The 13,281-nt window shown below is 46.9% G+C and overlaps 1 protein-coding gene across 4 annotated transcripts in view; it reads right to left on the reverse strand.

Moving 5' to 3' along the window:
• The window catches only part of DLG4 (discs large MAGUK scaffold protein 4), a 128,162-nt gene extending 115,247 nt beyond the window's left edge, over window positions 1-12,915 (reverse strand). For 2 of the 4 annotated variants that reach the window (XM_077916804.1, XM_077916802.1), the window contains exons 1-2: window positions 12,793-12,915; window positions 9,531-9,601 (exon numbers count right to left, since the gene is read on the reverse strand). In XM_077916804.1, coding sequence (XP_077772930.1) covers window positions 9,531-9,601; window positions 12,793-12,886 — 165 coding nt within the window. In that variant the 5' untranslated portion in view covers window positions 12,887-12,915. The remainder of the gene's footprint in view (window positions 1-9,530; window positions 9,602-12,792) is intronic. The other 2 variants (XM_028751884.2, XM_028751880.2) reach the window with 1 other exon arrangement.
• Window positions 12,916-13,281: the final 366 nt, after the last annotated feature.

Genomic DNA, 13,281 nt, shown 5'->3' on the forward strand with positions numbered 1-13,281 from the left:
TGGGAAGATTTTTCTTCCTTTGTATAATGGTTGGGAGGGAGAAGATAATCACAAGTATACGTATATGTGAGTGTGTGTGACACACACACAGTCTCACTCACACACACACTTGAGACCAATTTAATTTTACACCTAACAGGAAATATCTCATATAAAATGGTGGGGGGCTGCCTGGGAGCCAAGAGAGGGGGTAAAAAAAGAAAAATAATGCCACCCCCACAAATCTGACCTTTACACACACAGGATCTCCAGGAATTCATTAACATTCTCTCCCTCAAACCCCTGCAAAAAAACCCAAAAAAACCCAGACTGCAATAGGTTAAATTTGGAGTTGAAGACAGGAGGGCTAAAAAGAAAAGATCAGATCCAACTGCCAGGAAAATATATGCCCATGAAAAGAGAGATAGAAATATATGGTCAAACGGATGTTGGGGTGGGAGGGAGGAGAGTTTTAAAAACTGCAGCTAAAATGCCTTGATCACAGAAGTGAGGGGGAGGCAGAAAACAGAAGATCTGCTGGAAATGGAGAGAGAGAGAATATCAGGGAGTATGTGCCAGTAGATATACTGAGTCAGACCATTTGATCCATCTAGCTCAGTACTGTCTACACTGACTGGCAGTAGCTCTAAGGGCTTCAGTCTCTGGGTCTCTCCTAGCCCTACTTGGAGTTGCAGTCAGGGATTGAACCTAAGACATTCTGCATGCCAAACAAACGCTCTACCACTATGGTCCTTCCCAAATTACAGTCACAAGGATAGGGGAGGTCCTAAATACATCATTTTCAGGTGGCAATGGTCAGGATAAAGAGGTGCGTTTTCACCATATGAGGAGAAACCTGGCATGAAGGTTGCAGGCGCACCTCTGTAGGGAAGGAATTCCACAACTTAGGGACTGATTGTCCCTCAGTGGTGGAGCATCTGCTTTGCATGTAGAAGGTCCTAGGTTCAGTCCGCAATGGCATCTCAAGGGGGGCTGGGGAAAAACCCTGCCTGAAGAACCACTCCCAGACGGTATAGACAATACTGGGCTAGATAGACTTACGGCCCAACTCAGAATAAGGTGCAGCTTCCCATGATCCTAACTTAGGGGTTGTCCCAGAGAACCACCACCCCAAAGCTCTGATGGCAGAGGAACTACCAAGAGCTGATCACTCTCTGCTGATCTTAACACCTGAGAGGATCTGTGGGAAAAGAAGAGGAGTCCTTTCAGCTATTTGAGGCCCTAAGTCCCATTTGGCAGCCTATACTCTTCTTTTCAGTTCTTATAGGTGGCCCACCACCCCACAGTGGCTTTCAGGCCCTGAAATCCCTTCCCAAATGTCCCACATGTTATTAAAATTTCTCTTTTCAGGTGAACACTTCCAACAGGAACCCTAAAAGTCACTGATTTGACTTCAGCCCTTCCCACTAACTGCAAGACAAAGCGAGTACAAGGCCAGCCAGATAAGAGACACCCTGAGCAGCAGATGAGGGGGCCGAAATTTGAGGAGCACTTGCTTTGGCCCTGCAAGCTGTCTTGGGAGACAAGACATTCTGGCTGTGCTTTTGAGGAGGCAAGCTTGAGAGACTCTTCAGCTGCTAGGCATTATGTCTCGCATTCTAGGAAGGGTTTTTAAATTTCTCCAAGGCGGGTGGAGCAAGAGATCCAACCCAAGAGGTTCCCCTGCACAAGCACTGAGTTGTACCCCATCTTAATTCATAGGAGGGACACCAAGATGCCTCCCTTCCCCATTACAGCCAGGATACTTTTATTAGTATTCTTCCATAACAGGTGTTTGGCTGGCCTTCATATATACCAGGGATGGGAACCTTTGATCCTCCAGATGTTGCTGGATGGGAGTGGGGACTCCAACAGCTTCTGGAAAGCCAAAGGTTCCTCATTCTGGAGCTAAACACAGAACAAACCCTTCTGGATTGCCTGAACTACTGTTAATATTATAAAGCCTCACATGGTTCAGGGCCCCAATCCCCTTAGGGACCACCTTTCCCCTCGTGAACCAACCTCATCACCAGAGGCCCTTCTTCTTGCCCCGCCCCCTCCAAGAGAGGCACAGAAGTTGGCAGCATGAGAGCAGGCATTCTCAGTGGTGGCTCCCTGGTTGTGGAGTGCTCTCCCCAGAGCGTTGGACACACCTAATTCCATCAATATCAACCACTGAGCACCAGTCAAAGACATTCCTGTTTCCCCATGCATTTGGCTCAATGTGGGGGTCACAGGGTATGATGATTCCCACGCCTTTATTGGTGTTCATCTTTCAGCAGGGTGGGGTAGGATTTATCACTTTCTTTGTTACTACAGGATGAGCACCTTCCATCAATTAATGTTATTTTATCTTAGTGATGTACTTTAAGTTTTGTATCATGCAGGTTTTTATAACTGTAAGTAGCTTTGAGACAGTTTAGTAGTAAATGACAAATAAATGCAATAATGATAATGATAATCCAGCTTGCCAAATCAGACAGTCTGGCACTGAAATTCATCATCATCATCATCTAACGAAATAATAGCAGTGATATTATTATTATGCAGGCTCCTAAGACCAGACAGTCTGCAGGATGCCAGGTTAGCAAAGGCTGCCCTAGGACTTCATAGCCAGTGCTTGAAGTCTGCAGCATTCCCTTGCTACATATGGAAAGGTAGACTGCCCCAGCACACTGAGGAACCCTCTGAAACCCTCCAAGAATTTTCTGGCATCTTGCCCTCCAGCCAGCTTTAGCCCACACTAAACTGCTTCGGCTCTTGGGAGGGAGAGAATCTGTTCCTAGAAAAAGGACTTCCTTCCTGTCACATTGAAACTGGCGGCTGCTGCTCCTTCCTCTTATCCTCTCTCCGTCTCAGCAGACAGGATAAACAAACTCTGTGAAGTCACTCTCACAGTCATTTACACCAGCAACTAAAATTATGAAGTTGTGGGGAGGGGAGGTGAATAATCTCTCTTCTGGAGCGAGGTTCAGTTGGGGAAGGAGATGAGAGAGGGCTTATGAGATCATGAGCACTGAGAGGAAATTGACAAAGCAGGACAAGGGGGTGCAGAGACAAATAAAAATCTTGGCCCACAAAACCCACGTCATCCTCAGAAACTAACAGAGAGAACATAAGAAGAGCTTTGTTGAATCAGGTGAAAAGGCCTACCCGGGCCAGCCTCGAGCTTCCAACAGGTGCCCTAATGGGAAGCCCTCAAGCAGAAGACAAGGGCAACAGGGTCCTTATACCTGCTGTGGCTCTAAAAGCAACTGGTGTTCAGTGCTAGACTGCCCTTGGCCATGGAAGTTCCATATAAAGTTATCTCATGCCATCAGGCATCTCATTTAGCACACTCCAAAGTCTTTTTAAAGTGATGGTAGAGGAAACTGAATCTGTGAGCAAATAATGTATTCTGTCACCAAGCTGAAGCCCTTTCCAAAAGCCAATGGTGGATCTCTCCATCTCCATAAATCTGTCTTACCCTTAAGCTACTGACCACCACTCCATGGCAGAGAGTTCAATTCCACACTACTGTCAATCAATTGCAGAGGATAAGCTAGGGCAGGGATGTCCAACTGGTCTAATGGTCGATTGCGGGACCCTGATCGCGCCCCCCCCAAACAAAAGCTCGACAACTTTGGCTGATCCTCCCCCAAAAAAGCTTAACAACTCTGGTCAATACAGTGGGTCACTGCCAGTTTTTTTTATAGATCATAGTCTCTTGGAAGCTGGACGAGCCTGAGCTACAGTATTATTGGAGGGGGCACCTACCCATATCATTAATAATTGTATTAATTTCAGTCATCTCCCTCTTATGCCGACATTTCCTTGGCCCAGCCAACTGTCCCCCTCCCTGCTAGTTTTTAGCAGCCAAGAGATGATTACTGAGGGGTTATGCTGAAGGTATAGAGAATGGATATTTTATCTCCTTCCAGTGGAACTAGCGTATAAGATTGCTCTGCACAAAGCCCCAAACACTTGAGCTTCCTCCAACCTGCTGATCATTTCAGTTGACCTTTTCAGCAGGTCTGGCGCCAGCTGTCAACCATGTCAGGCATTTGACAAGGGGCCCAGAGTCTCAACAGAGCCCCTCACTTGCCTGACCAGGTTCCGCTGCCATTCACTGCTAAACAGACCTCAGAGGCTTTTCAGCAACAGGAAACGGTCCCACTTTGGAACAGGAGCCAAACTTGAGTCCCATCTGTGCTAGCTTTCCTCCATTTTTAAGTCACTCAAAAATATTATTAATGAACTTATGTAATGCCCTGGCCCACAGATCTATAAAATTTACTAATTTCATATGTCTATAGTTCAAGCAGGATTATAAATATATTAAATCTGTAGATTTAACAGATGTATGGGGCAAGGGATTGCATTTTGGGTATTGTAAGATGGCAAGTGGTCACCATGGCTGGGAGCAGAGTTTAGCTCCCACTCAAAAGTGGTGGTGCCCATCCATCAATGAAGTGAATCCAGAAGCCCAGTGGAGGGGCAGTGAATGGTGCCAACGCAGCCACCACCAAAGCAGCAGCAGCAGCAGCAGCAGCGAAAGCATGTGGTGGCCGTGGCAGAGCTGAGCCAAGATCTGCTTAGCTCATCAGCACTGTGCCAAGGGCAACTCTAGTTCTGGTGTTTGCCCTGCTTCTCTGCACCTTTCCCTGCTTTATGCTAGCCATTTTGAGATGAGACAAGCAGAACTGTACCCGGGATTCAAAGTGTGGCTGCCCTATAGATTTGTATAAAACCCATGAGGAAACAGGCTAGCCTTATCTTCTGTCCCTTTCTTAACCCACCCTAGAACAGGAGGGTCATTGGTGAGAAACAGAGAGAAGGCAGATCTAAATTCCAGGCCTTCCAGGATCTGCCCCTCTTTGAGCAACTGCATCTGTGCAGAAAAGCACACTTTCATGCCCCACAAGCCATGCTCTGCCCTTCCCCCACTGGGACTGCTCATTCTCCTTTCCTCAGTCCCTATATATGCTTCCCCATCTTCTTAGCAAGGACCATGCTTGTAACATCAATAAATAATCATTCTCAGCATTTATACATAGATTTATGAGTGTTCAAACATTGCTTTAACATGTAATGCATCAGAAATCCTTATAAAGGCAGGTCCCTATTATTCTTCCCAAAGCGATGCAAGAGAGCTAGTTTGGTGCAGTGGTTAGAGGTATTGGATTAGAACCTGGGAGACTAGAGTTCAAATCCCTACATAGCCTTGAAACTCACTGCATGGCCTTGGGCCAGTCATAGTCTCTCAACCTAACCTACATTGCAGGGTTGTTGTGAAGATAAAACAGGGAGTAAGTGAACAATGTATGCCACCTTCAGTTCCTCTGAGGACATATGGAATTTAAATGTGTTGAATAATAAAATAAAAGAATTGCACTTCAAAGGACACATTCCAACCAGACAAAAACTCATGGAAAATGGCCCATAAGGGGCATTGTCTGGGGACAGACAAAGGGCCATATAGAGAGTTTTAGAGGGCTGCTTCCAGACCCCATTCCTGTTATAATTCACCCCATTCAGCAGCCGCTCCACTGCAACATTTTGAACCAGCTGTAAGCTTCTGGACATTCTTCAAAGGCAACCATACGCAAAGCCCATGGTAGTCATTCAAATGAGTTTTAATACAGACATGGCCAGATCTGACACATCTAGGAAAAGGTGTAGTTAGTACATCAGCCCTGGTCATGCAGAGACTCTCAGTCACTGCAGAAACTGGGGTCTCCAGGAGTGAACCTCACCTCATAAATTCTACTTGTTCCTGTTTCACATCCTTATCCTGCCACTCTGCCCTGGTTCCTCATGAACTGCTTCTATATCCACCCCTGCCCTGTCAACCTCCATTTGACTATTTTGGTGCTGGGGGAAAAGAAACCTGAGCTTGAACCAATTAAGTTATGCTCATAATAGGCCCATTGAAATCACATTCATTCATTTCAATGGGACTGCTCTGAGAACAACTAATGTCGCTGTAGAGGCCCTGATCTAGACAGGTCTCCGCTCCATAGTGGGGTGAAGGTGGGAGAAGAAAAAGGGAGCATAAGAAGAGTACTGCAGCAGCAGCTGAATCAAGCCAAAGACCCACCTAGTACAGCATTTTGTTCTCATAGTGGCCAACTAGATGCCCCAATGAGAAACCCACAAGCAAGACATCTCCAGTGTGTGACAAACAGAACAGAGGTGTTGGTGAAGAAGTATTTCCCCCCCCTCTCTCACATGCATGTGTGTGTGTGCGTGCGCGCACACACACACGCACACACACAATTAACCTGTGGAACTCACTGCTACAGGAAGCTGTAACAGGCAGCAGCAAGAGAAATAGATAATCATAGAATAGTTGGAAGGGACCCATGGGCCATCTAGTCCAACTGCCTGCAATCTCAGCTAAAGCATCCATGACAGATGGCCATTCAATCTCTGTTTAAAAACCTCCAAGGAAGGAGAGTCCAGCACCTCTCGTGGGAGTCTGTTCCACTGCTGAACAGCTCTTACTGTCAGAAAGTTTTTCCGAATGTTTAGTTGGAATCTCCTTTCTTGCAACTTGAAGCCATTGGTTTGAGTCCTACCCTCCAGAGCAGGAGAAAACAAGCTTGCTCCCTCCTCTATGTGACAGCCCTTCAGATATTTGAAGATGGCTATCATATATATACTCTCACTCTCCTCTTTTCCAGTCTAAACATACCCAGCTCCTCCAAGTGCTCCTTATAAGGTTTAATTTCCATACCCTTGATAATCTTGGTTGCCCTCCTCTGCACACATTCCAACTTGTCAACATCCTTCTTAAATTGTGATGCTCAGAATTGGACCCAGTATTCCATGTGTGGCCTGACTAAGTCAGAATAGAGTGGTACTATTACTTCCCCTGATCTGGACACTAGACTTCTGTTTATGCAGCCTAGAACAGCATTAGCTCTTTTTTTGCTGCTGAATCACACTGTGGACTCATGTTAAGCCTGTGGTCCACCAAGACCCCTAGATCCTTTTCACATGTACTGCTAGTAAGCCAGGTGTCCCCCATCCTATATTTGTGCATCTGTTCCTCCTGCCTAAGTGCAGAATCTTACATTTGTCCCTACTGAAATTCATTTTGTTAGCTACCGCCCAGTTCTCCAATCTGTTAAGGTCATTTTGAATTCTGATTCTGTCTTCTGCGGCACTAGCTACCCCTCCCAGTTTGGTGTCACCTACAAATCTGATGAGCATCCCCTCAATTCCTTCATCCAAGTCATTTATAAAAACACGGAACAACAACAGGCCCAGGACAAAACCCTACAGCACCCCACTTGTCACTTTTTCCAGGATGATGAGGAACCATTAATGAGTACTCTTTTGGGTAATGACACAGATGAGAGGGTTGTGGAGGTTACTACAGGCTGTGAAGTCCAGGACAAACTAAGTGAGGAACATGTCACTGACAAAGTAGGTAAAGGTAAAGGGACCCCTGACCATTAGGTCCAGTCGCGGACGGCTCTGGGGTTGCGGTGCTCATCTCGCTTTACTGGCCAAGGGAGCAGGCGTACAGCTTCCGGGTCATGTGGCCAGCAGGACTAAGCCGCTTCTGGCGAACCAGAGCAGCACACGGAAACGCCGTTTAACTTTCCACCGGAGCGGTACCTATTTATCTGCTTGCACTTTGAGGTGCTTTCAAACTGCTAGGTTGGCAGGAGCTGGGACCAAACAACGGGAGCTCACCCCATCACAGGGATTCGAACCGCCGACCTTCTAATCGGCAAGCCCTAGGCTCTGTGGTTTAACCCACAGCGCCACCCGCGTCAGTACTGAAGCTCAAAGCCAATGAATCCATGTCTCCATCGTTTCAGGGCATGGGAAGGCACCTGTGGCCTCTAATTGGCTGGATTCATAGAAGCAGATCCACCAGGTTGTGGGTGTGGGTGTGTGGGGGAGAGAGAGAGAGAGAGAGAGAGAGAGAGAGAGACCACAGTTCTTTTCTCCGCTTCTCCTCCGTGTCTATTTCCCTTCTTCCATTCTCCCAGAAGAGAAACAGTGAGATTAATTAACCAGAAGTTCACTCAATTAGAAAGAACATCCCCCAACAGTCCCTTAGAGTGCTCCCTCCAACCCATCCGATCCGAACAGTCTATACTGCATACAACCTCAAGGAGTCTGGACGGTTTAATCTTCAACTTCCTGTTGCCATGTCTCTTGCTTAAATCATATACGTATATAAAGCTGCCTTATATTGTTGGACCGGCACCAGGATCTTAACCACACTAGCCCAGATCCATTCCCAATGGTGATACAGAAGACTGAATTTGGGATCTCCACTCGTGCAAGAGCTGGGTTACACCACACAGCCACAGCTCTTCCCCAAAAACATTTAGCTGTGTTCTGCCTCTCCCTGGCACCCATTTCCCAGTATTCATGTCCTCAAGGGAGAGAAACCTTCAGAAAAGGGCTTGAAATGAAAAGGGCTCTTGGGACTTCAGGTGTACAGTGGTACCTCGGGTTACATACGCTTCAGGTTACATACACTTCAGGTTACACACTCCGCTAACCCAGAAATATTACCTCGGGTTAAGAATTTAGCTTCAGGATGAGAACAGAAATCATGCTCCAGCGGCGCAGCAGCAGCAGGAGGCCGCATTAGCTAAAGTGGTGCTTCAGGTTAAGAATAGTTTCAGGTTAAGAACGGACCTCCGGAATGAATTAAGTACTTAACCCGAGGTACCACTGTAGAAAGATACTGCTTTGATGGCCCCAGGAGGGCCCCAGGGTCTGGTCTAAAGGCACATGAAGCCATCACTTTGCTGAAGTTAAGCAAGTCTAGGTCAGAACAGTACTTGGATTGGTGACTGCCTAGGAACCACATGTATGTCGCCTTGGGTTTCATGTCAAAAGAAATAAGAGAGATATAAATGTAAAGAAATTTCTAAATTAAATAAATAAGATGATGTTAACTAGCTAGTTAGCAATCCACTCGGGGACCACAGAATCACTTCAAATTTACATTGGATTTTTTTTCCATTGGTGCACAATAAGAACATTAGAAAAGCCCTGCTGGATCATACCAAAGCAGGCCCAGCATCCTGTTCTCACAGTCCAGCATCCTGTTCTCACAGTGGCCAGCCAGATGCCTGTGAGAAACCCACTAACAGGATCCAAGCACAAGAGCCTTCTCCCCTCCTGCGATTTCCAGCAACTGGCATACAAAAGCACTGCTGCCTTGGACTGTGGAGGCAAAGCATAACTATTGTGGCTAGTAGCCATTATTTATTTTTATATTATTATTATTATTATTATTATTATTATTATTAACCGCCCTTCATCAAAAGATATCAGGGCTCCTCACAAGATAAAAATACAAATAAAGTAGCTAAAACAAAAGTGACAAACAATAGCCCTATCCTCCTCCATGAACTTATCTAATCCTCTTTTGAAGACATTCAATTTGGTGGCCATCACGGCCTCCTGTGGCAGCAAATTCTGCAATTCTACTGAGGCACAGAATCCAAGGTTGGAGGAGTTGGGCTCAGGAGTACTAAGAAAGCAAACAGCTATAGGAAGAGGAAGGAAATCACTGATAAAAGAGCACCTACCTTAGGCCGAGACCTCCGTGAAGTTGTGGGGCGAGTGTCTGAAATGGTCACTTCATAAAACTCCTGGATATCTAAACCAAGAGCATGGATGGAAAGTCAAATAATTTTTAATATTAGAAAAAAGGGGGGGGGGAAATCCCCAATATTTCTTTTTCTTCTTTTGTCCGAAAAATAAAAGCCACTACCTGGGAGGCACATTTTCACAAAACAGGCCTTGGAGGAGCCTCCTCTGCAAAGAACATCCTCCTGCAAGGTAGGCCAAGGGGAGCAGCTGGCCACACAGGTGTGGGAAGAAAAGGACTTAGGACTCCCCAGGTGCACACCAAGCGCCTTACAGCTGAGCTCCTAGATGCTTCCGGGCATCCCATCCCCACCTCCCTTCAGCCCAGCTCAGAAGTAATTATGAAACTCAGATTAAAGCCTATATTTAGACCCACGAGCTGAGCCAAACCCCTCCCTCCCTGGCTGGCTGAGTCTCTGCAGGTGCAGCTCTGGCATCAGGAGGAGGAGTAGGAAGATAAGGAGGCTGCTGCCTCCTAGCATTGGGTAGACTCAGCAGGACAAGGCTCTTGGGCCCTGAAGGGTGGGAGATGAGAGGGCTGAGTGGCTGGAGGAAAGTAGCCCCCAAACCCATACACCTGGGCACCCTCCATGCTGAAAGCTCAACCAGGCTCACTACAAGTTTCATCTTCCGCCTCCTCCCTCCCCTTCAAAGCTCAGGCCTGGTATTCAGGAGATAATGCCCAATTCCCCTCTGATTCCCTAATTCCCAAAGAAGAAGAAGTCTTCCCTAACTTTGGCCAATCTCTTTCCCCCACAATTCCCTTTCTAAACCCCAGCCAACCAACAAGCTCCTCCCACTTTTAAGCTTCACCCACTTCTCCCCCCCCCCCATTGCTTGATTGCTTTAAGACCCTCCTCAATTTATCAAGTTCAGATAAGCAACTGCCCCAGCCAGATCCTCTTCCCTTTCCTCAGGGAATTATGCTTCATAGACCCCAGCCTGGAGCTTTCTAGATGTTTTGGACTACAGTGGTACCTCGGGTTACATACGCTTCAGGTTACATACGCTTCAGGTTACAGACTCTGCTAACCCAGAAATAGTGCTTCAGGTTAAGAACTTTGCTTCAGGATGAGAACAGAAATTGTGCAGTGGCGGCGCAATGGCAGCAGGAGGCCCCATTAGCTAAAGTGGTGCTTCAGGTTAAGAACAGTTTCAGGTTAAGAACGGACCTCCGGAACTTAACCCAAGGTACCACTGTACTATCAGCTGGGGCTGATGGGAGTTGTAGTCCAAAGCATCTAGAAGGCTCTAAGTTGGCGAAGGCTCAGGTACCCATTTCAAAAAGTATTTGTACCCCATGATAAAGCTAACCACACATCGTTGGCTATTTGAACCCGTGTGCAACCCGCCCACCTGCAAAACAAATTAAACACAGTTGCTTCATTTCCCCCCTTGGCCTTCTGCATTTTTAGCTCCTCTAAACAATGTTTTGAAATCTTGGAAAATTACAGGACTTGAGATCCCTGCTCAAAAATAACTTAAGATCTTTTAATCTAAAAATATATTCAAGAACTGTTTTTCAAAAACTTCTCTCCTGGGAAACGGCAGTCACTGGAAATTTTAGTGGGAATTCTCCCTGCCCTGCCCCCTCCTCCAATATGCAATCTCTGCTTACCCATTTACACCACTATTTAGGAGGGGGATGCAGCTCAGGGGTAGAGCCTCTGCAAAAGATCCTAGGTCCAATCCTTGGTGGCATCTGCACATAGGACTGGGAGACACTCCCTGTCTGAAACCCTGGGGAGCTGCTGCCAGTCAGTGTAGAGAATATTGAGCCACAGGGACCAATAGTCTCAGCATAAGGCAGCTTCCTCTTCTTTCTGCCTCTCCAAGAAGCTTTCAGGTTCTTTTTTGCTTTCTGCACACTTTCTCAGTAGCCCTCCTTCACAACACTTTGTTGGCTTCTGCACCTAGTTCTCTAGCTCATCTATACATATGGGGCAGGCAGGGCTTATTAACTTCAAGGCCTCAGGCTGCATCAACAGAAGTCTAGTGTCCAGATCAAGGGAAGTCATAAAGGTAAAGGTAAAGGTACCCCTGCCAGTCTTGCCAGACTCTAGGGTTGTGCACTCATCTCACTCTATAGGCTGGGAGCCAGCGCTGTCCACAGACACTTCCGGGTCACGTGGCCAGCGTGACAAGCTGCATCTGGCGAGCCAGCGCAGCACACGGAACACCGTTTACCTTCCCACTAGTAAGCGGTCCCTATTTATCTACTTGCACCCGAAGGTGCTTTCGAACTGCTAGGTTGGCAGGCGCTGGGACCGAACGACAGGAGCGCACCCCGCCGCAGGGATTCGAACCGCCGACCTTTCGATCAGCAAGCCCTAGGTGCTGAGGCTTTAACCCACAGCGCCACCTGCGTCCCAAGGGAAGTCATAGTCACACTCTATTCTGTCTTGGTCAGACCACACCTGGAGTACTGTGTCCAGTTCTGGGCACCACAATTTAAGACGGATATTTACAAGCTGGAGTGTGGGCAGAGGAGGGTGACAAAGATGATCATGGGTCTGGAAACCAAGTTGTATGAAGAATGGTTGAGGGAACTGGGTATGTTTAGCCTGGTAAAGAGGAGACTGGGAGGAGATATGTTAGCATCTTCAAATATCTCAAGGGCTGTCACATGAAGATGAGGGATAGGACCCAAACCAGTAGATTTAAGTTACAAGAAAGGAGATTCCAACTAAATATCAGGAATAAATTTCTGATGGTAAGAGCTGCTTGACAGTGGAACAGACTCCCTCGGGAGGTGGTGGACTCTCCTTCACTGGAGGTTTTAAAGCAGAAGTTGGATGGCTGCCTGTCATGTATGATCTTGTAGAGATTCCTGCATTGCAAAGAGTTGGACTAGATGACCCTTGGGTCCCTTCCAACTCTACAATTCTATGATTCTTTTGTTAATAAAGATGATTGTGACTCTGAGCACATTCAGAGTGCATTCCCTGCACCTCATTTGGGAGTTGGCTGTTAGGAGGGAAATGACTCATGCATTGACTTTTAGAAACTAAACAACTTTTTCCTAACCTGGAGCCCTCTAGCTGCTTTGGACTACAACATCTGGTGGGCCCCAGGTTTGGGAAAGCTGGACTGAGTGCTGCATGTAAACCCTTGCCCATTGGGCTCCTCCTCAATTTCTTCAAGCAGCACCCTGGCTTGCTCCCCCCATCAGTCCTGGTGTCAGCTACCTCCCATACGCACCCAGGAGAGCCTGAAACAGTTCACTTTGGAAAATCCCAAGGAGTTTTTCTGCCTTGTGTCGGAAATTCTGGTCCAGCAACAATGACTCTTCCATGAGGCGCAGGGCCGCTGTCGTGTCTGGAACAGAGGAGAAGAGAAAGAGGGAAGGGGGTTCAACACCAGGAAGGAAGTCAAATGACACCGAGGGTTGGTTCAGAGAAAGAGTTTATTCTGCTCTCTGGATAGCAGAAGGCACTTGTGTGGTCAGCTCACAGCAAGTCCAAAGAAATGAGAAATTTCATGCAGTATATATATCCTCCAGGCACCCTCTCCCCCCTTCCCCAGGAATTCAAGCACATCAGCTTATACACATAAGTTGACATCCATGACCATAAACAGTTATTCCTGTTCCGGCGCTCTTGACGTGCCATGTTCTTGACATGCCAAATTCTCCATGAATTTGTCTAAACTTCTTTTAATACTATCCAAGTTTGTGGCCATCACTGCTTC

This window comes from Podarcis muralis, chromosome 13 (assembly GCF_964188315.1).
Source record: "Podarcis muralis chromosome 13, rPodMur119.hap1.1, whole genome shotgun sequence".
NCBI classification, from domain to species: Eukaryota; Metazoa; Chordata; class Lepidosauria; order Squamata; family Lacertidae; genus Podarcis; species Podarcis muralis.